At 43.1% G+C, this 23014-nt stretch overlaps 1 protein-coding gene across 3 annotated transcripts; it reads left to right on the top strand.

The window, feature by feature from the left end:
• Positions 1-826: 826 nt before the first annotated feature.
• On the top strand, positions 827-19554 carry gpcpd1 (glycerophosphocholine phosphodiesterase 1). Of its 3 annotated transcripts, XM_015948160.3 has the most exons (21): positions 827-1107; positions 1349-1439; positions 1582-1672; positions 1761-1845; positions 4595-4670; positions 5325-5366; positions 6155-6278; positions 6395-6632; positions 6713-6875; positions 6953-7082; positions 7166-7220; positions 7292-7384; positions 7458-7532; positions 9744-9783; positions 10029-10087; positions 10176-10241; positions 10313-10449; positions 10619-10754; positions 12076-12236; positions 16177-16226; positions 19124-19398. In XM_015948160.3, the coding sequence occupies exons 2-21, from the start codon at positions 1376-1378 to the stop codon at positions 19165-19167; spliced, it is 1929 nt and encodes a 642-aa protein (XP_015803646.1). In that variant the 5' UTR covers positions 827-1107; positions 1349-1375; the 3' UTR covers positions 19168-19398. The 3 variants fall into 3 exon arrangements, with proteins under 3 accessions (XP_015803646.1, XP_015803644.1, XP_015803645.1); XM_015948158.3 differs by lacking the exon at positions 16177-16226 and having other exon boundaries at positions 19124-19554; XM_015948159.3 differs by lacking the exon at positions 16177-16226 and having other exon boundaries at positions 1086-1270; positions 19124-19554.
• The last annotated feature ends 3460 nt before the right edge of the window (positions 19555-23014 follow it).

Genomic DNA, 23014 nt, shown 5'->3' with positions numbered 1-23014 from the left:
GTTTGTGTGTAGAAGGATAATGTCAGTAACTGTTTAACTGTGGGATTATACATTCTTACTGAGCCACAGTTCCAATTTTTGTTTATTTATTTATTTATTCATTTATTTATTCATTTTATTTATTACTCATCACTTCCAACAACCAGCACAATTTACGTTCCTGTTACTTAATCTTTATGGTTATTCCCAAAGCTGGCTCCTCCTTTGGCTGCTCCTTATTCCAGTTTGCTGCTTTCAACGACTGTAACTCAACGCTAACACCACTGACGCTCACTACCTACATTCCATCGCCTAACTTCAATAATTCCTTTCAGTCGATAGTTCCTGATCAATGTGCCTGCTTCTGAGTACTTAAAGATGTTTTAAGTCTGTTTACATTGCTTGTACATTTTGTATATGAGAACAGTCCTTTGATCTTTATGTCTATCTATTTGTTTTTATCTTATCTATCTTATGTTCTTTGGTTTAAATATACATTTATGTGACTGTTGCTGCTTCCTCTTGGCCAGATTGTCGTTGTAAATGAGAATGAGTTCTTAATCGACTTATCTGGTTAAATAAAAAGGTTAAATTAAAATTTAAAACTATCCCCACTGTCTTTAATCCTTCCCGGTAAGATCTTAAAGCCCTAATGTATTGCCTAATAAAAAGCAATCATTTTGATCAATAAATCATTTTACCAGCAAAACGTTTACACTCAGATTTATCCAGGACATAACTCGTGTTCATGGGATTGTTTTAGTTTGAAAATACACACCGGAAGTGTTTTATTGGTTGCAGCTCTTGACTCAGCCGAATGCCTATCTGAATCCGCCAGACAGTCAGCAGAGAACCATTCCTCGAGTGTTCATATTATGACTACCAGGCGGTAGAACGATAGCGTATCTTATTGGGGGGTTTATTTGGGTTTACTTTCCTTTCTAAAATGTATATTTTTCTGGCTAAGGCTAACAATGCTAGATGAACTGAGCGACAATGGCTTTTGAACCGTTAAAATATCCTTTGGTCCGGATCGATGCTTCTTAGCTTGTTAGACAAGGGCAGATAACAGGTTTGCTGCGAATTACATTCATCCAGAGCGGCTAGAACCGACAAAGAAATAAAAAGGTAATATTTTGCTATGTTGGGTCCGTTTTTGTGGCAGTTTAGCTATTCGTGACACGCGACTTGTTTATACCGGTAGTTAAGCTAGCTGCGACTTCAGCCAAGCTTCGTTTTTCTTGCAGGGTTGTTCTGGACACGTTGTCTTTCTGCAGCAGACACTTAGCCTGTATGCATCTTTTAAACCAGACTTGCATTATTGTCATCGGTAGCTGCTAATACAGGGGTATGATTTCCTGTTTTACAGCTATTTTTGCGCTGCCAGTCGTTGTTTATGCCAGTGTCAGCCATGGATACCACTCAGGTGACCTTAACCATCAGGGAAGAAACATCTCCAGGTACGTCTGATTTCACACTTGTCCCCAATGCTTCTGGTAAGAAGACAGCACGTTAAGCTGGGTGTGTCGCGTCACCCTCAGTGATCAGAAAATGTAAACATCCTTCTCAGAAATGTAATTTAGCCTTGTGGATTACTCCCAGGTGAGGTGATTGCAGTCGTTGGTAGCTGTGAAGCCTTGGGAAACTGGAGCTATCAAAAAGCTGTGACTTTACACCCCGTGGTTGATGATGGGTATGTGAAACCTTAGATATCTTAATGAAATCCCTTTGTCAGCGAGTGGATGTCCTTTGTGTTTATTTGTATTTGTTGTTTATTACAGGCACACATGGACTGTAACCACCTCTGTGCCTAGAGGCGTTATTTCCAAGTATCGCTACTTTAAAGGCTTCTTTCTGGAATCAAAAGTGAGTTCATTTTATTTATTTATTTATTTTACCTAAAATACTTAAAAAGCACTCATAATGGTCTTATAAAGCCATAGATCACTTGTCAGAGTCATTTATAGGCTGTTTAATGCTTTTTTCACTTCTGTTTGACTCTAGAACTGCTGGATGTTTTGTGACCTCATAACATCATTTCTGATTTTGCAGGGACAAAATAGCTCTGTTACTTATTTATCATTTAAAGTCACCACTAACTTGAACTTAAACACAGATCTTCCTGTTCACACCTAGTATGAATTCTCATCTCTTAAGTCCGTATGTAGACGCCCCCTTTATATCGTTTTTTTCTGGATTTATTCGGACGTATTTGAAACCAAAAATCTAATGCATTGTGATTCTCTTGGTAAGCTGCCAAAAGTGGTTTTTAAAGTAATGTAAAAGTTGCTTATGAATCCTCTGGATTTTGGAAGCATCGGGTACATAATTATCGGAAAACCTCATCCTCCTGTGTGTTTGTGTATTCACTTCTGCAGACACGGTGTACGGATGATCTTTAAAGGGTGTGTGTGCTCGTCTGAATGTCTGTTACTGGTCATTAGCTGTGTAACAGTGATAGGTGCCCCGCATAACTCAGACCGGCTTCTTTTCTATGCTTCCATGTCAGTTACATATCCAGCTGTTGATAATAACGCATCTGAAATTATGATTTCTCCGAAGTTTCCTAGAAACGCCTTCTCGTCGCCTTCTCACGTTTCACATTTTTGAGCATGACGTTTGTATTTATGTGCGTAATGGAGCGCCGGTCATGTGAGAAGCGTCCTAACGGCACAGAGAGTCAAGTTTAGAGCTGGAGCTGAACCTTGATCCCATCCCCCGGAACACATAGCAATACCAGGTGTGAACAGAAAGAGAGCTAGAGGTCAGCACTGTGACGTATGACAATGTCCAGCTGGTAGATTTCAGTCTGACACGTGGGACTACTCAGCGCCAGCGCTAATCCCTCTCTTGGCTTATTGTACTCCCAGAGTCACATACCGGGCATCAGTTTTCCATGAAATAAATGGTGCAGATTTTTTTCAGGCGAGAGCTTCTGGGGACTTTACTATCTTGACCTTGACTGAACTTCCTTGTATTCTGCTTGGTGGGATATTTAGTTCTACTGTGTCTGTGAATTAAACCTTTTTATTATGAAGAGGAAACCCCATCAGTCATACAACAGGGCAAAGCATCCTTTAGTACTTCACTTAGGCCAGGGGTGTCAAACATGCGGCCCGCGGGCCGAATCCGGTCCACAAGCGGGTTAAATCCGGCCCGCAGGATGGTTGTGTGAACTTTATTTTCATACGTTACAATGTAGAGTGAAAATAAACTTATCATTGTGAGCAAGTTTTCTCTGTAATGAGTATAAATAAAACAAAGCTGCGCTCAAGGCTCACACAAGAACGTGAATCACATCCTGAAGTTGGCCGCCACTCAGGATGTGACTTCTGGTATTGATGTGCTGGTGAAAGCTAAAAGATGTAAAGTAAAATGAGTCAAATATACTTTAAGTGCTGCATGAAACTGATCTTGCCATGTGATCTGTAAGCTCTTTGAATCACTAAGGAATGTTTTTTTTTGTTGATTTTTTTAAAAAAAATTTTTAATTTTCAAGTACACTTCAGGTGTTGTACTTGTACAATTTTGGATACACTGTCCTCAGGCTCCAGCTTTGTTTTATATTGATTGTATTAAAACAAAGAAAACTATCTGAAGTTTTTTTTTTTTTCATTTACTGGTCCGGCCCACTTGGGACTAGATTTCCCTCAATGTGGCCCCTGAGTTAAAATGAGTTTGACACCCCTGACTTAGGCCCTGTCCACACGTAGCCGGGGATCTGCCAAAACGTAGATATTTTTCTACGTTTTGGCCTGTCATCCACACGAAAACGGAGTTTTTTCACACGAAAACTGATCTTTTTAAAAACTCCGGCCAAAGTGAAGATCTGCGTTTTCTCCGTTTTGGGTGTCTGCGTGTGGACAGACAAAACCGGAGTTTTAAGGTCCGCAACGTCACTTTCTGCGACAACAAAATGCTGACATCACATGTGCGACCTGTGTTTACACTAGCTGACAGCATGGATGCCCTCAGAGCTGCGCTCGCTTTATCAATTGTCCAAGCGCTTTTTGCTTGTTTGTTTTTGCAAGCGGAATTACTGCTCCTTGCGGAAGACCCCAGACGAAGGACGAGGTTAAGAACGGGGGAAGTACTGCCGCCTACAGGTCTGGCATGTCCTTAACAACGTATTTATCCGGGTACGTGTGGACAGAGTTTTTTTTAAACGAGGGTGTGTGGATGCAAGTTTTTGGAGGGGCTGATATTCGTTTTTAAAAAACCCCGGCTACGTGTGGACTAGGCCTTAAACTTTATAGTTTTTGTTGTTGTTGTTTTTTATTCACCCACAAGTGCATAACACAAGCAGTGGTGTTGCTAAAGCTAACGGAACAACAAAGTAGTTCAGTTTCCAACTAAATAAATGTTTTAGGGTGTCTTTATGCCTTTTTGTTTATTTGAATCCCTTCACTAACAAATCCACGTTTCAGATTTCTACCCACGGTGGCTGACTGCTCTAGCTGGGAGCCAGCTTTGTGACTGCACCAGCTCTAATTCTCCTTTCCTCCCATCCTCTGGTCCACAAACTTCAGCGAGAGACCAGTTAGAGCAGTAGTTCAATGTATCTGATTTGAAAAACCTTATAAGCCTAACATTGTACCTGACATTGGAATTGCAGAGTGCAGGTGGGCCATGTCAAGTGATAGTCAATATGTGGGAGACCCATCATCAGCCCCGCACGATGAGCCCCACAGGTATAAACCAACAACAAAACGCTTCCGTCGGGTTTTCTAAACCACTTTGTCATTCTCAAACCTTCCATACCTTATTCTTGCTTTTCTCATTGAGGAAGGACTTTAGATTTATAAAGAACTGCAGTGTTTCCTTCTTTACCACAGTATTTAATGTACTTGCAGCCTTTATCCACACCGGCTGTGTGTATGTGTGTGTGTGTTGGGAAAAGTGCTTATTGCACTGATCTGCAGCCACAAAGGAAACAGTGCAGTAGAGTAGAACCAGTGAGGTGTTGTAGATCTATAGTTATCGGCCCATTGTGTTAGTCTTATTCAAACGAAGCCAGACAGGAAGAACAGCTGCAGCTCAGCTATCCTCCCATCTGTGTTACTCTTGTAATTCCTACTGTAACAAGATCCAGCTAGATTGGCCCTGAAGTCCTGCTGATGTTTAGCTAACCTCTAGTTAAAAATCTTCTTTATAAACCTCTTTATTGTAATGTTTAGTCCATCTTTCCTAAAGCTGAGGCAGGTCAGGTCCAGAGCCAAGCAGTGTGGGTTTGAGTTGGACAACTTTGTTTTTAGTCTTTCAGATGTGCTTCCATTTGATCTGACTTCAACTCACGACATTGCATTTATTTTTTTAACGGATCAAACTTTTCTCTTAAACTGCAGAATCACATCAGGACTTTGATGACGGACAGTTTGGAATTCACGGTAAGTTGAAATAGAAAAACAAAGATCCAGTCAACGTCTTAAACTTCCAATTTTTAAAAATCTTTAACATGAAGTTCACTAAAGCTTGGTTTATGCTTGACGCGTCCGCGAGGTCCGCACGTCTCCACGCGGCAAAGTTGCGTCATTTTAACAACCACGCCCCTCCACCGCGCCTCCGCACGGCCCAAACTTTCCGCACCGCGCACCTAGGAAATTTTCTAACCACTCGGTCGGTCGGACGTGGAAAAACATGGCGGACTGGCAAGAACTAGTATGGCAGAGGTTCGTAAATACAGACATTTGTATGATTCAGCTCTCAGAGATCACCGTGATCAACATGTTAATAATTCTTGAAGAGAAATAGCTCGCACTGTCGGAAAAGACGAGGACGCTGTTAAAAAGTGCTGGAATGCCATGTTGTAAACAACAGTAATTTTTACTTCTACTATGGTGTAGTGTTGGATGCATGCTGTAGAGCTCCATGCTGCCCCCTACAGTTTGGGAGAATATTGGCTCACCGCAGAGACAAGCCGCATGAACCATAAACGCTGCGAGTTGTGAAGCGCGTTCCATCCGCGAGCCGCATCACCAAGCGGAACGTGAATGCGTCAAGCATAAACCAAGCTTTATTCTTTTCTTAATTTTACAACCCAGGATTTTTAGTATGACTTTGTGTCAGAACTGCATAGGAGTCCAAGCCCTTCTCTTCCTGCTGTAGTAGCAGCTCTGAGGTATCTGCTTCTGATGCACTAAGTCACAGCACATCCTTATCACTCGCTGTCCTGCAGATGGGGTGAAATGTGTCGACTCGGGGTGGCTGACATGCCAGACAGACATTCGCCTGCGTTTGCACTATTCCAAGAGGCCTCCGGTGTCCATCACTAAGAAGAAGTTCAAGAAGTCCCGCTTCAGGTGTGGAGGATACTGAATCTAAATTAAACATCAGGAGAAAGTCCACTGTGAGGGAAACCTGAGCTGCACTCGTGTCGTAAAAACCCGATGCTGACGACATTAACTCACCTCTGCAGGATCAAGCTGACACTCGAAGGCTTTGAGGAAGAGGAGGAGGAAGAAGAGGAGCCCACCCCTTCATCTTGGCACAAGATGACTCCCACTCTCGGGATCAGTATGATCAATGCTATCGGCTACAAGTCGAGACACTCCCAGCCAGAGTGTGGCTACGCCCTGGAGCCCACGCAGTGGACTGAGTACAGTATCCACACCATGGACCCCGACAACCTGGAGCTCACCTTTGAGTTCTTTGAGGTGACAAAAAAACCACATCCACTCACATTTTTATCTTTTTCAGCGGTTTGCCGTTGTGCTAATCCAGAATTTGATTGCAGGAGGATCTGAGTGAGCATGTAGTCCAAGGGGACATCCATCCTGGTCACGTGGGGACAGCCTGCCTCCTCTCCTCTTCGTTTTTCGAGAGCGGCAAGGACTTGGGAGTTGTCACGCTTCCCATAATGGGACGAAACTCCAGGCAGACGATCGGGAAAGTGAGAGGTCAGAATTTAGACGCACGATTTAATGCCTGAATGCTGCGTTCAGCTATGTTTACGTAGCTGTTGCTGTATTTTTAGTGGATTATATGGTGATCCGCCCCATCCCGGGGCTCCAGTGCGACATGAGCTCATCCTACACGAAACATTGGAAGAAAAGGAGCACCGTAGATGTGGGTCACAGAGGAGCGGGCAGCACACATGCTGCCAAGTGAGTTCTGAGTCTAAACCTGGATCTAAATGATGCTAGCTATATTAGAGGTGTGCGATAACGTTTACATTGTTGTTTTACAGACACTACAAAGTGCGGGAGAACACAGTAGCCTCGTTCACAAGTGCTGCTATGCACGTAAGTGACAGAGGCGATAAGCGGTGGTGCAAACCTTCTCTCATTCCTAAAGCATGCTCGTGTTCCTACAGGGTGCAGCTTTTGTGGAGTTCGACGTTCACCTCTCCAAGGACGAAGTACCAGTTGTTTACCACGACCTGACCTGCTGCATTTCCACCAAAAAGGTCATTTAAAACTCTTGTCACTTCAGATTCTCGCCCCCGTAGCCCGTTTCATACTGATGCTTTTGTTTGACAGAAAAAAGACGAGAAGCTGGAGCTGATCGAGGTTCCAGTTAAAGATCTGACATTTGATCAGCTGCAGCTTTTAAAGGTTTGTGCCGGTTTAACTTGTCTGTGTTGTTCCACCGTTCTGCTGTTTGTTTACAGATAAGCTGTGAGGCCAAATGACTGATTCCAAGTTGGATAGCTGGCTAAAGTTCGTACAGCTGGAGAAGGCTAAATGACACACACCATCTTTTAGGTTTTGTGTGAAAATAAGTCCAGGACCACAAATGCGCTTCACGAAAGTGACGTCATCGAGCCAGACACGGAGAAAACTGAGGGAAAAGGGCTGTAAGTTCAGCAAACTTCCCACAGGAGGGAAGAGCCACCATAAATCTGGTCATTTGGTAACTAGCAGCTACGCTAGGGGGGAGGAGATTATGTGGTGATGTCACATAGTTTGTAGTCATGCTAATTATACACTTTTACAAGCTAATAAATCTCAAAGTACGTGACTGGCATGGTCGAAACGCACATCATTACTTTTCATTGAAATTGCAGTACAGCACTTGTGATCCAGGGCGTAAGGCAAAGCAGATTAGAAAATAGCGTATTTTTAGCCCCGTTGACGTTGACTTGCATTCATTTTTTTCGTTCTTCCGGGGATCCATGATGCGGAAGTGACTTATGGACCATTCCCATCTGTACCGGGTCGGCCCGGGCCGGGTAGCCCCAGTCGGCCCCAGCCTGGCCCGTTTGATTCCACACATCCTTGTCTTAAGCCCATGTGGGCTGATTCTACCCACCAATCAGAGACTTGCTCTAATGGAAGGTGTGGATTTGCTGTCAGCAGTGGGTGTGTTGGCCCTGGTCGGCCTGAAGCAGACCCCCTCGAGAAGAGGGCTGAGAATGAGCCTTGGTTGGCCCGGAAAAATACCAGGCCACCCAGATATGTAAACAACCTACGCTACCCGGCCCGGGCCGACCCGGTACAGATGGGAATGGCCCATTAGGCTCCCTATTGAAATGTAACTCCCTCTGTTATGGTTCAGATACCTCATGTTAAACATGTTACGTGTCAGTTTGGACTCTTTATTGAATTTTCCTACAATAAATTCAGTCTAAAAAATTGCTAAAATCGTCTGAATGTATCGTATCGTCTCCCCTGCATCGTGATGCGTATCGTTTAGCCAGAATTTCACCATTACACATCCCTATTAATTCATTTCTCCTCCTCTGAAGCATTTATGGGCTTGTTTGTTCATCAGCTGACTGCTGTTATGCTAAGGAAGTGGACAGTATGACCCTTTTCTTTCCACTGGATGTGAAATTGGCACGAAACGACTGTGAAACGTGGCAATTAACCGCCGTGATAGTGGATGAGTTCCTTTCCACCGGCAGCGTTTTGGACACACCCCAGAAACAAGGGGACACTGTCATTATGCTTAAAGTCCATATTTTACACACCATGCTTTGAAAACAAGTCAAACTCTGCAGCTTAGAATGCACCAGACAGGAAGTCAAACACAAAAGCAATGTAAAGCATCCGGAAACATTCAAAATAAAAGTCTCATGCAGGTAAATGTACATCATTTGCTGTTAAAAACCCCCCGTAGCCGTGTGAACGGAACAGAAAATCAGACCTTTTTGAATGCACGCAGCTAGGGCTGGGTAATTAATCGAAAATGTATCGTTATCGAAATTTCTGACTTTTATCGGGATAATTTTCCCATGCCAATACATTTTGAAATAAAAATATTAAAAGATGTATGTATGTCTCTTTAAGAAGCTGTACCACCTTGAGTCAAGTAAAATAGTGATTTAACGTAATACATGTGACAGCGCCATCTATTGGAGAACTTTTGTTTCTGCGCATACCTGTAGTTATCGTCCATTTATCATTATCGAGGTGAAATCCTCACAATATGGTGATATTGATTTTAGACCGTATCGCCCAGCCCTACATGTAGCTGTCTTTCTCTTTGCTTATTGTTGTGTGTGTGGACTTCTGGAATCACACAAGGTGTTGCAATTCTCCTGTGATTTCGTAACCTCACGAGATCGGCCATGTGGAACACTTTTGCTCCCGTACCGGGTGGGAATGATGTCGTGGACAAAACGCCGTTACTCTATGTTATTACCGCTTTCACGGCCGGCGGAAAGAAAGGGTTACTGTCAGAATCTGGTTAGGATCATCATCGAGATTATCGTGGATCGAAACCAAACTTCCTCCTAAAGATTTAGGGATTATAAAGGATGTCTTTCACTGACCGTGTAGTTTGTTATTGATATTAAAACGGATGATCTGTTTATTGCACAGCTGGCCCATGTCACCGCAATGAAAGGAAGTGATCACAAAGGTATGGACTGTTTGTTTTCTCCGTTCAGCCCTTCCTGCTTGGACTTTGCTTGGATGTTTTACGTGGCTCAGCTTCAAAATGTCTGTGACTGTTTGTAGTGCAGCCGTTCTACTCAGTGTTGCTTGTTGTTGAGCAAAAAGTTCCACGCAAACTCCGATGTAGTCGATGTTTGCCGTTTTCTTTTGTCGTGAAACTCGTGTGAGACTGAAATGTGGAACGGGGATGAAAACTCTTATTCGCTGCAGATCTTCTGGAAGATGAAGATGAAGTGGATGAACACCAGCCATTCCCCTCACTGCCACAGGTAAAAGATAACGTTGTTGTGACGATCTTTATTTAAAGGACTCTTTATTTTACGCTACAGGCAAACAATTATCTGTTTGTGTCTAAAGATTTTCCAAGCTGTTCCCGAACACGTCGGCTTCAATATCGAACTGAAGTGGATCAGTCAGATGAAGGTGAAGATTCTGAAGCAGAATCGTTTTAAATTCTACTTAAAGCTAACATTTATAATGCCTTTTAATTGCAGGATGGATCGTGGGACGGGAACTTGTCCACCTACTTTGACATGAACTCCTTCCTGGACATCATCCTTGGCTGCGTTCTACAGAAAGGCGGAAAAAGACGGATTATCTTCTCATGTTTCGACCCAGATATCTGCACCATGTAAGTGCTGTTGCAGGCAAAACGCGATCGATGATGTTTTAGTCGACTGAAACCGTAAACGTGTCCACGGTCATGACTGTGAAACAGAAATGAAATGGTAGTTATAGACTGTTGTTAGAAAGTGTCTCTTTTTCTTACAGCCGCTTGATAAAAGTCGTTTGTCCTTCAGGGTTCGTCACAAGCAGAACAAGTACCCCATCCTTTTCCTGACTCAGGGGATTTCAGTCAGGTATCCGGAGCTGATGGACATTCGCTGCCAGTCCACTCAGATCGCCATCAGCTTCGCTCAGAGCGAAAACATTCTGGTGAGTTATTTCCTATGCAGACATTCTAACCCTAACACGTTAATCACAAGGTTAAATCATGTTTTTATCAGCTGAGACGTCTTTCCAAACTAAAACCCATTCTGAATCGGCGCCACCTCGAGACAACCATTCACGCCTTCATCACCTCAAGGTTGGATTACTCCAACTCAATTCTGTTTGGCATTTCAAAAGCCGCATCATCTCGCCTTCAGCTGATACAGAATGCGACAGCAAGATTTCTGACCAATACTGGCCGTCGGCAGCACATCACTCCAATGTTAGCAAGACTTCACTGGCTTCCTGTGCACTACCGTATACGTTTAAAAATTTGATTGTTTTTAAGGCGCCGAATGGCTTAGCACCACCTTACAGATCCGAGTTACTCACTCCTTATGTGCCGGGCAGGACTCTCCGTTCAGGTGACCTACACCTACTACAGATTCCCCGTCTACGCTGCAAAACCCGTGGTGAACGAGCTTTTTCTGTCTGCGCTCCGAAACTCTGGAATGATCTCCCGTTGAATATCAGACTCCCCCTCCATTGGGGTTTTAAGTCTCATTCAAAGACTTACTTTTACTCCCTTGCTTTTACTGCCTAGCCATTTTATCGATGGTTTATTTACACTGTTCTTTTACCGATTTTATTGATTTCTCTTGTTTGGTTCTTTGTGCTATCAGGGTATCCGCGGGTCCTTAAAAAGTCTTAAATTTGCTTTTCCAAATTTAAGGCCTTAAAAATCCTTAAAAATGACAAATAATCCTTAAATACAGTTTCCAAAGGTCTTAAATTACCAAAGACCCAATAAACAAAATCATTTTGTTTCTATAAAATTTTGTGAATTTCTAGTTAGTATTCAGCATTTTTTGTATGATATTGTCATAAGCAGAACCGTACACATTCAGTTGGTTGTGAAAGGGGGCTATTTTTAGATGAGCACATTAGCTGGTTAAGCTAGTGGGAGCTTGCGCCATGGGGAAGTGCAAGTTTAATGGTAACTGGATAGCTAATCCCACTTTTGCGCGGTTCCAGGCAATAGCTAGAAATTATAGCTTAAATTTAATTTCAAAAGTAGCTTAAATTTGGTCAAAGTGGCCTTAAAAAAGGTCTTAAAAAGTCTTAAATTTGGCTCCCTTAAACCTGCAGATACCCTGTGCTATGCTCTAGCTGTTTTATTCGTTTAACCTTACATGTTTTTACCCCCTGTACAGCACTTTGGTCAGCTCACATGCTGTTTTTAAATGTGCTCTATCAAGTAAATGGAATGGAACCCAACGACTTAAAAATGGTTCGAATGTTCTTATTTATTTATTTGCTCATCAAGGGAATCAGCGCCCACACAGAGGAGCTGCTGAAGCACCTGGATTACATCAGGGAAGCTCAGTCTAAAGGCCTGGTGGTGTTCAGCTGGGGGGACGACAACAACGACCACGACACCCGGAGGAGCCTGCGGGCCCGGGGAATCGACGGGCTCATTTACGACAGGTCGGTTAAACTTCAGTAACGTTGATCCACGTGTGAGAAGCTTTAAAGGCACACACACACGTGCGCGCACACACACCCTTCCAGTAGGAACTTGCTGTTACTTATTAGTCTAGACAGCTTGAGCTAACAGGTTGTTTAGTCGTCTTACACAACATTCCCCACGTGTTTGTCTGTTGTTTTTATGATGACATGATTTCAGGTTCAGTCCAGTTGTTTTTGACACTAGCTGTGAGTTCAACACTGTTTACTCACGCAGGACATTAACATTCAGATAATAAAAGATTATTTAGGAAGATAAGTGTTTGTGTCTATGGGTCAGGACCTTTCTACTAACTTTATTGCATTTAATGAAACATCTGCTCTGAACCGTGGATTTGGTGTTACTACAGCCTCCTGTGCACGTCGCTCTACTCCAGCATGGGACATTATATCGTCTCTACGTTGCATTTTATTTGCACACGTCTCACAATCTGAACTTTAATCACTGAAAAAGTTTTAATAGGAAATCCTTTACCTCTAGTTCACTCAGTGAGAATAATTTGGTGCATAATGGGATTTTGAGTCGTGCAGTAGCTTTATGTTTGTAAAACCTTCATATAGTTATTGTTTATCCAATAGGAGCTCATGTTTACTAGCTTTTCTACTGAAGCTGGGGTTGTAACGGTTCACGAGGGGAGTGTTGAAGTGTTTCGGTTCGATCCGTTTGGTTCTGTCCACTTGCGTACATAATACATTTTTATTAGCGTGATTTAAAGAGCAAGTCACCCCCTACCAGAGTCTAACTCCACTCCCACTTCATGTTTGAAAAATGCAACAAATGCTGTTGCCTGGCAGACCGAGAGGGCGGAGCCGCTAACAAATACACACAGGCTCACGGCGGCATTGTGACATCATAATGTACCAGTTTACATCATAGCATACCTCTTAGCCAATAGCGATGGCAGATTTTAATTCAAATATAGTGCAGTTTTTACCTGGCGACGGCACAACACTGCCAGTTTTAGGCAGATTTTTTAAATTTTAACTAAGATGCACTGAAGTGCCAAATTATTGACGACACGTGTCTGCAGCACGGTCAGACACTCGTTTATTTAGTTTATCAGCAAAAAAAGTTTATTTGGGGGTGACTTGCTCTTTAAGTGCAGCGGATGAAAGTTCCTAGGCGAGTTTCTGCACGGACGCTGCATTAAGTGACTCATGATGGCTGCACGTGCCTGATCTCCGTTTAAAAAAAATGTGATCTGCAAATTCTGATCAACGAGCGGATCAAACCAGCTGGCTGTCGCTGCTACTGGAGCCTGTAGAGACGCTGAACGGAGCCCTTCTCTCACGCTGTTTAGACACGCAGCGGCAAAAATGTAAACAAACATCTCTGCTGAACTTTCCCCCTGGGACAACTGGTGTAACGTTTTCATCCTACAACAAAAAATACGGCACGGAGGAAGCTCGTTATGTAACAGGAGTTATAAAGAAGAAACTCTGGGCGGTGTGAGGTGAGTTTTTAAGGTTCGCTGCAGAAATAAAAACACGGAGCATCAACAGTCAAACGCAACGCTGGTCTGTTTGAGCGTGACACTCGTAGCTGCATTAATAACCTGTGAAACAATTTAAAGACATCATGCTAGATCTGCAGCCTGTGATGACACCTGGTTCTGCTCGCTATAGGAGCCTCTTCAGATATGAAATAAATAAATATAATAATATACCGAAAATTTATCGAACCGAGTAGGGCTGCAGCTATCGAATATTTTTGTAATCGAGTACTCTAATAAATGACCCTTTTGTGTTTGTAAACCATTATATCAAACAGAAAGACCTCTTAAAATGAGCTCACAATTGCCAGTTATTATTCAAGTTTTATTCAAAATTAGTTTTCAAATCTTCAGCACTTCAACTTTACTTCAGTAAACAAATGCCTGTGCAAAAAATAAGTATACGACCTGAGCCGATTTTCCCCTCGTGTGAGAATCTACTAGCCGGCAAGCCAGACGAACACTAGGAGGATAACTGTTGAAGTAGCGCTGCGAGCGGCTGCGGCCCAAACGGCACCAGAACCGCTCAAGGCGCATGCGCAAACATGGCTCGCCAGCTATTTCCCTATTAAAACTAGGGATGCACCGATGGATCGGCATTTGATCCCAATCGGCCGATAGCGCCCCTGTCGGTTTTGAGTTTTCAAAATGGATCAAAGCAGACCGATCAGCCCATTTTAGATTAGGTTACATTTCCTTTATTCCCAGATTATGTAGTTTGTAGCACTCATTATAATGTTGTAGAAAATTTCTGGCCAATCCACGTGATCGGTATCGGTGATCGGCAGCAAAAAACCTGATCGGTGCATCCCTAATTAAAGCACGTCCATTTTAATTTCTACACTTTTTTTCTCACACTAACAAGGATTGTCGAGAAAGCATGTTTGCCATGTTTATGTCAAATTATACTGATCACAGAACATTTATTTACTTTCTTTTGTTTTCCTCCGCCGCTCTCATCAATACCCGCGTCCTCCTGCAGCAATCGTGAGGGACAACAGACATCAATAACAACACAATAAAAAGTCTGACGTGTTGTGTAAAAACTGCTATTTTTAGCACATTTTTAGGTTCGACGTGTTGCTAGCAGACACACAGTGTGAGCTGAAACTGAGCGCTACAAACGAAAAAGTCGCACAGTGTCCGCAGAATATATAGCGGACCTCCGAGTCCGCTTGCAGAAGTGACATTTATGGGCCATTCCCATCTGTACCGGGTCGGCCCGGGCCGGGTAGCCCCAGTCGGCCCCAGCCTGGCCCGGTTGATTCCACACATCCTTGTCTTAAGCCCATGTGGGCTGATTCTACCCACCAATCAGAGGCTTGCTCTAATGGAAGGTGTGAATTTGCTGTCAGCAGTGGGTGTGTTGGCCCTGGTCGGCCTGAAGCAGACCCCCTCGAGAAGAGGGCTGAGAATGAGCCTTGGTTGGCCCGGAAAAATACCAGGCCACCCAGATATGTAAACAACCTACGCTACCCGGCCCGGGCCGACCCGGTACAGATGGGAATGGCCCATTACATGTGGATGTTTCCTGGTCAGGTGCTGCAGCATGGAGGATGTGGTGATGTGGTAGGCTAAATCCATTTTACAGTATTTACACTGGACTACGTTGTCCGCCTTACGACGTGAAAAATGGTCCCACACCTTTGACATTTTCCATCTTTTTCGCACTCCACTGGGGTCCACATTGCCCGCCATGGCTTAAGAGAAAGTTAAGTTGCGTTCGCTACTCGCGTGTGCATTCAGTGCAGTGCGTATGTGCGTCACTTATTTCGGTCCGGGTGAAACATGACCCCGGGCGATTGCTAAGCCATGAATTAATTAAACATGAATTAAACGAAGCTTCGAGGCAGAGAATTTGACTCGAAGCTTTTTTGTACTCGAATTATTCGAGGTACTCGATTCGTTTCAGACCTAGAACCGAGCTCTTGGTGTACCGTTACACCCCTAGCTGATGCCCTTTAAAGTAAACAGGAAACACTTGGACCTGTGGGACTTTTTGTTCTGTAGTGGAGGATGAATCCATTAGCCAAGCAGCTGGTGTCCAAGTCTCATGATAAAGTATAAAACCTGGTTGTTTATCAGCTTGTTGGTGTTGTGTAATCTGGCTCCAGCAGCATGGGGATCAACGGGCACCATGTAGATTAAAAGCCCTGATTGTTTATTGGCTAGTCTACGTGAAACAAATGTGCAGTTATGTAAATCCTGTTCTGATTAGGGTTTAGTAGAATTCTCTGGGCTTGGTAAATACCGCGCGGTCAGCAGGAGCCGCTTGTCCGGCTGTTTCACTTCTGTATGTCTCCACATGCTGACGGCTGCACTTTGACCCAACTTCTGCAGAAGGTAGAGCAAAGTTCATGAAGCCACTTCCACCTTGTTGTTGTTATAACTGTGCCTCTTTCTTACAGAATTTGTGAAAGCGTGCTCCCGTATTTTGACTCGAGTTCTTCAGACTCCTGTAATTTCTCTCTGGTTCCAGTGTTTGTCAACATTTTACACCCCCAGCTTTTCTGTTTGGCCCCCTACGCTGATACTGATCAATGCTGCAGGAACACAGTCATGTTCCTAGACAATGATACATGAGGCGACTGACTTATCATACTTACAGCTGCGTTTGTAAAACCGCTTGTCTGATGAAGTCGACGCCCACGGTGATCATTTGTCTTCATTTAAGAGCGAGGCCACTTCTCGTTTTTGTTACGTTTCTGCACTGGTTTGCTTTAAATTCCTTCTCATGTTTTTAATGCTTGCTGCTGCGATGATTTAAAAATCCAACTTGAAGCAAAAGTAGAACAAAGAGCGAATGGCTTTCCAGATGCATGACACTTGATTATGTTTGAGAAATGTCCAGCTGCTGCTTTTAGTCAGATGTTTGCTGGTGTCAAACCTACTGGCTCTGATCAGAGGTCGTCCTGCATTTTCAATCAAAGCTTTGCACCTTCCCTTTGCAAGACAGCACAGCTTATTTGTCACGGTAAATTCTTAAATGTACACGTCTTTGAGCGGCTGTGGATGATGAGCCGGGTGATGGCACTGGATCCTCTTCTGATCACACTTTTCTGAATCTGAATCTTTTCCACTCAAAAATGAGACGTCAGTTTTTTTCTTCAACGGTCGGTCTGTGTTGGCTAACTGTCCTTAGATGGGTCACATGAGCAGTGTTTATTTTCTGTGACAGATGCTAGAGCGTTTTCGCTCACGACCGAACGTGCCCTTGTTGCTGATTGTAAAAACAGACCAGCCCAGCTGATTTACATGGTTTAAACTAGCCCGTTCAGTTCTGATGTAAAAGGCCTCTCAGGTTTCCAAGGGTGATTCTTTTCATGCAGGCAGAGAAGCAACCAGTGCAATCATTCCTCAACACGTTTAAACCTGGTTTAGCATGAGCCGTGGTTTACATTACTGTCTTTAAAATAGGTGCAAACTTAGTTTAATCTGATCTTAAATATATTTAAAATAAAACTAAACTGAATCCAAAGGTCAGAATTGTTGTTTGTATTAAATATTTAATATTTGGGCTTGGGGTGGGCGATATGGCCTAAAATCTATATTGCCATATAATATGAAAATAGTGCGGTAACGGTATACATTGCGATATATGACTTTCTTTTGTATATCTGTCAAAAACGACTGTTTCTAAACATACTCACATACCAGATACATTGTAGCAGCAGAATAAACACACTTCAAACAGTATAAAATGCCATTTTAAGAAAATGTATTAATTTTCTGGCTCGCAGACTTTCTCATACAGTTTTGGCATCTCTGTTTGGCTGAAGTGTTTGCGGCTCGGTACCTCGTAACGTGGATCGAGTGTCTTAATCATGTCTCGAAAGCCGCTTTTCTCCACTGTAAGAAACGGCACCATGTCCTTACACAGGTACGTGGTAATGGCGTTTGTAGTATCAATCCACCATTGATTATTCCTCTCATACTGAGTGCCTTTAGCAAATGCTTGTAAAATATCCGTCTGCTGGTGTGTAAGACCACCTTTTTCCTTACCGCTCGACTGACTGGCCGTTTGTTGAGGATGCAGGTTTTGGCTTTCTTCGTATTCCGCAACGTGCTTCGTTTTGAGGTGGTAAAACAAATTAGATGTATTCCCTCTATTCGCTAATACTTTCTTCCGACATACTTTGCAGATGATATTGTTCTGTTCCACATCCGACTCCTTAAAGCCAAACCAAGTCCAAATGACCAATGTTGCACCGGTCTTTTTTACGAGAACCTCCTCCACCACAGACTCCATGCTTTCAGCCTCAACAGACGCCGCTTGATGATGTCATCAGCATGCGCTACCGCGATAGGCCGATAGTCAAAATCTCTACCATTGGCCAAATTAGTATCATTTCTACCGTATACCGTTTATACCGCCCACCCCTAATTTGGGCCGATTGTCCTATGATTATAATCCAGCTTGTCTATGTATCACCATATAGTCACACGAATAAAACCTACAGACTTACAGTAACAACAAATATTCACAAACATATACTTTCATTAACATAAAATACTGTTTCTTCCATGAAGCCGGTGCTCTGAAAGACCAAGTTCACTAGAGACAATGTCTTACTGGTTATTTTAAAATATGTCAGTCACTCTGAGTTTAACATGCAGGCTGAACATGAAAAAAGTCTTCTACCCCTATTTCCTGCATTAGCCGCTGATGGAAAATAAACAGGGACACGCTCGGGTCAGAAAAAGCCACACAGCTTCACGTCACTCTGACAACTAACATTCATGTACTCACCCGTCTACTCACGACGGGGAAGGCTGTTGTTGGTTTAATGTCCATGAAACGGCAGATAACGTCTCGGCTCGTACAAGCTAACCGTTAGCATTAGCAGCTCCACAGAACTCCTTCAGGCTTGAGTTATTGGCGGAGATCAAACATCAATGTTGCAGAGCAAACAGTCCGTGGTAGAGTTGCTTTGCTGTTAGCCAATCAGAGGCAACATGTCCAAATATCAGGAATAATGACTCCAAATTCTGCAGTTTTCTGCTCCCCACTTCTCCAGCTAACTTCTACTTCCTGTAACAGGAGCGCCAGAGCTTTTTCTCCATCAGAGGTTGACTCACAAGGCATTCTTTTATACTAGACCAAAGCAGATTTAATGAGAACACGAGTGAACTTGGTCTTTAAAACAATCCCAGTCATCTACATTCCTGACTGCACGTGCTGACATCATCCTTGTGATTAGATTAGCAGCTCTAGTTTCCACTGACGTTCGCAACTTTTTTTGCAAGATTTAAATACGAAGCCTCAGATTTTACTGACACAATAAAGATGTTTGCTTTGCATTATGTTACCTTTGTCTGACTGATCCTGAATCAGACTTTTCTCTTCTTCTCTAGCATTTGTGAGGCCCAAGCAGAGCAGCCAAACATCTTCCAGGTAGAGGAGCAGCACAGCCTGCAGGAAGTCATCACAGAGGAGACCTTGAAGAGCTCCTCCTGCTCCTGCTACTCCATCCCCTGCTCATTGGTACCCTGCGCCGCCTCGCAGGCTCACGTTGGAAGTGCCGAATCCGATTCTGGCCTTAGCTCTTCATAAAATAATCCCTCAGCTTCTACCTTCATGAACAGTTTATTAAACACACACACACACGCACACGGACCTAGGTAGGATTTAGAAGATTAAGTGGAAGCTTCTGCGCCCTCAGATAAATGCCAAAAAAAGATTTCTGTCTATATTTTTTTAAGTTGACCAGGATGATCAGGTGTTCCTTTTGGCATCAGACGTAAGACCGCGTAGACCATCTCCTCTCTCTTTCATGTGGATTTTATTAAACCCTCAGAGGTTTTTTATTTATGCTTTTTATTTATAGTTGGATTTTTATGAATTTATGGAGAAAGAAGCCATGCCAAACTTCATTTCTCACACACCAGGACGGAGGTCTTTACATGCTGGTGAATTGGGATATTGCACATTAGAGCGCAGGTTGATGTTGCGTCGAAGTGAAACTTGATATTTTATGGGTGATGACTGAACTATGGTGGTGCGGGATTACATTCTCTGCTATGTAGCTGTGTGTTTGTGTTACCTGATGTTCTCAAGTACCAATCTGATGCTGTTTCCTGAGGAATTCTGGGTAAGAATTGCTTTCTACAAACGGCGTGTGCAACTAGACGACGGTGCAGGTTTTACTTCCTGCTGGACCAACTTAACGCACTTCGAAACCACATCAATGATTAGGTCCTCCTAATGAGGAGGTTTAGTTGACTGCACTTGCATCGACTTTTCTTGCCTTTGAGACTGTTTATTGATTAGCATATTATTATTATTAGCTATTATGTCTTACACAATTCAAACTGTACTGTATAATGTAGCTTACATGTACCCAATTAGAGGAAAAGAATGGTTTATTTGCACTCAGACCACAGCCTTAAAGGGTCAATTTAATTATTTTGGTTTGTTTCTGCTTAAGGCCTTTGTGTTCATCAGTAAAAAAATAAGACTCAGTCTTTAAACCAGTTTAATTCTACAACACCACACAGACTGGTGCCACATGAATTCAGCAGTGATGTCTGAATCTGACTTTGCTGTGAGTTTTCTGTATATATGTGTACATACTAACACAAGTTGTTAATAAAACCAACTCATTAGCTTTTTTGTCTTTTTTTATTACGAGTATACCCTTGTTTGATCAAGCTTTACACTAAATTACCATTTTTTAAAACTCTGACAAATACTTTCAGGTAGAAATTATTTATTTTATCTGCTCTGTAACTTGATCACATCTACCAGTTTTATTAAAACCTTATCAGTTATGTCAAAAACATCTCATATATTAACTTCAATGTACAGTTGCTATAAACACCTATCCAAATGTACTGTTATTAGCTTATTTACACAGCTTCTAACAAAGACATGAATACAAAGATGTCTCATTGGGCACTGGAGAGCGTAACAGCGTCACCGCCATATTGGATGGGTCTTCTCACTCTCCAAAGTCAATGCAACTGTACTCGTTTCTGTGCAGCCTACCGGCATTTAGTTTAAAACATAACGTGGAATTACTAGCGACTTCTAGCCTACCTCATAGGATTTTTAATTTAAATGTAATTTTTTTGTTTAATAATATATATATTTTTTTATTGTCATGCCATACCATGGGTCTGATTTTGTGAACAAGCTTGATAAAATGTGTTTTTAGTTAGGTAAGCACCTTCCTCGGTAGAAATGAATGCACTAGGGGTGTCTACGAATGTGGCTCCTCCAGCCATAATGGGTACTTTTAATTATTCATTAATTATTGATTCACTCCTGAAAAGAAACTGTTTAGTTTAACAGCCAGCTTACACCAAATGTGAAATGTTGAGTCTGCTAAATGGTCTAGATATCCTTGCATGATCACTGCACCACTATGATCAATGTTTTTGATCACTGATTGGTTTAAAGATTTATCTGGAATGTTGCCGTTATCACACAGAAACATGGGATGTTTCTCATGATCCTGAAATAAAACTGGTTATAATTTCACTGTAAATTTATTTTGAGTGAAAATCTGATGAATGCTCACTGATGACATCATTTGATGATTTACGCTAGCATTTATAGCCATTATTTAATGATTGACTAAAGTCGATTCCCGTTTGGAGCACTGACTAGAACAGTCATCATTCAGTGTCATCTGCTTGTCTGGGTAGTTGCAACTTAACCTTTGACTGAGTTTTATCATCACTAATCAGCCCTTTTATTTACTGAAACCTCTGCTGTGTGCACGTCTCTACACATATGAAATTATTTTAAAAATCTGATTTTCAATGGATAAAATACAAATCACAATTGTATTGTGTGTGTTAAATGAGAAAAAAACATCTGTGAAAGCAGGAACTATCAACTTTTAGCTACAGCAGTACAAACATAGGTGTTCATACGCCTTCTGGTGGCAACAGAGCAAATTTCTATCCACAGTTTAGAGCAGGGATGTCCAAACTTTTCAAAGAATGCCAAAATCATTGAGGTAAAACCCCTTAGGGGCCACAAAACTAAATAAAAAAGAAAACATTATTTTATTTTTTCACTTGTTCTGCTCAAAAAAGGCCTAAAATATACATATTAGTAAAAATTTGTACATAAAATATAAAATTTATATCAACAGCCTCCCGATGAGGGATCAGACAAAGAGCAGCCCGAAGACCTCTTATGATGATTTATGTAAATGGAAACCGTGTTCCCTTGCCCGGACGTGGGTCACCGGGGCCCCCCTCTGGAGCCAGGCCTGAAGGTGAGGCGCATTGGCGAGCACCTGGTGGCCGGGCTTTCACCCATGGAGCCCGGCCGGGCACAGCCCGAAGAGGAAATGTGGGTCCCCCTTCCCATGGGCTCACCACTTATGGGAGGGGCCAAAGGGGTCGGGTGCAGTATGTGACGGGTGGTAGTCGACGGCGGGGACCTTGGCGATCTGATCCTCGGCTACAGAAGCTGGCTCTTGGCACATGGAATGTCACCTCTCTGGTGGGGAAGCAGCCTGAGTTGGTGTGTGAGGATGAGAGGTTCTGACTAGATATAGTCTGACTCATCTCAATGCATGGCTCTGGCTCTGAAACCAGTTTCCTTGAGAGGGGTTGGACTTTCTACCACTTTGGCATTGCTCCCACTGAGTGGCGCCGAGCAGGGGTGGGCATACTAGTTGCCCCCCATCTTGGTGCCTGTACGTTAGGGTTTACCCCAGTGTGGGGGACGGGTTCTGACTGTGGTCTGTGCTTATGCATCAAACTACAGTTCAGACTACCCACCCATTTTGGAGACCTTGGAGGGGGTGCTGGAAAGCGCTCCTTCCGGTGACTCCCTTGTTCTCCTGGGGGACTTTAACGCTCATGTGGACAACGTCAGTGAGACATGGAGAGGTGTGGTTGGGAGGAACGGCCCCCCTGATCTGAATTTGAGTGGTGTTTTGTTATTGGACTTCAGTGCCAGTCATGGATTGTCCATAATGAACACCATGTTCAGACATAAAGGTGTCCATATGTGCTCTTGGCACCAGGATACCTTAGGCCACAGCTCGATGATCGACTTTGTTGTTGTTTCATCTGACCTGCGGCCGCATGTCTTGGACCCACAGGTGAAGAAAGAGGCAGAGCTGTCAACTGACCACTACCTGGTGGTGAGTTGGCTCAGATGGTGGGGGAGGATGCTGGTCAGACCAGGCAGGCCCAAACGTATCGCGAGGGTCTGCTGGGAACGTCTGGCAGAGTCTCCTGTCAGAAGGAGCTTCAATTCCCACCTCAGACAGAACTTCC

Source organism: Nothobranchius furzeri, chromosome 2 (genome assembly GCF_043380555.1).
Source record: "Nothobranchius furzeri strain GRZ-AD chromosome 2, NfurGRZ-RIMD1, whole genome shotgun sequence".
In the NCBI taxonomy this organism is placed as follows: domain Eukaryota; kingdom Metazoa; phylum Chordata; class Actinopteri; order Cyprinodontiformes; family Nothobranchiidae; genus Nothobranchius; species Nothobranchius furzeri.
This window is presented reverse-complemented; position numbering and strand designations above follow the sequence as displayed.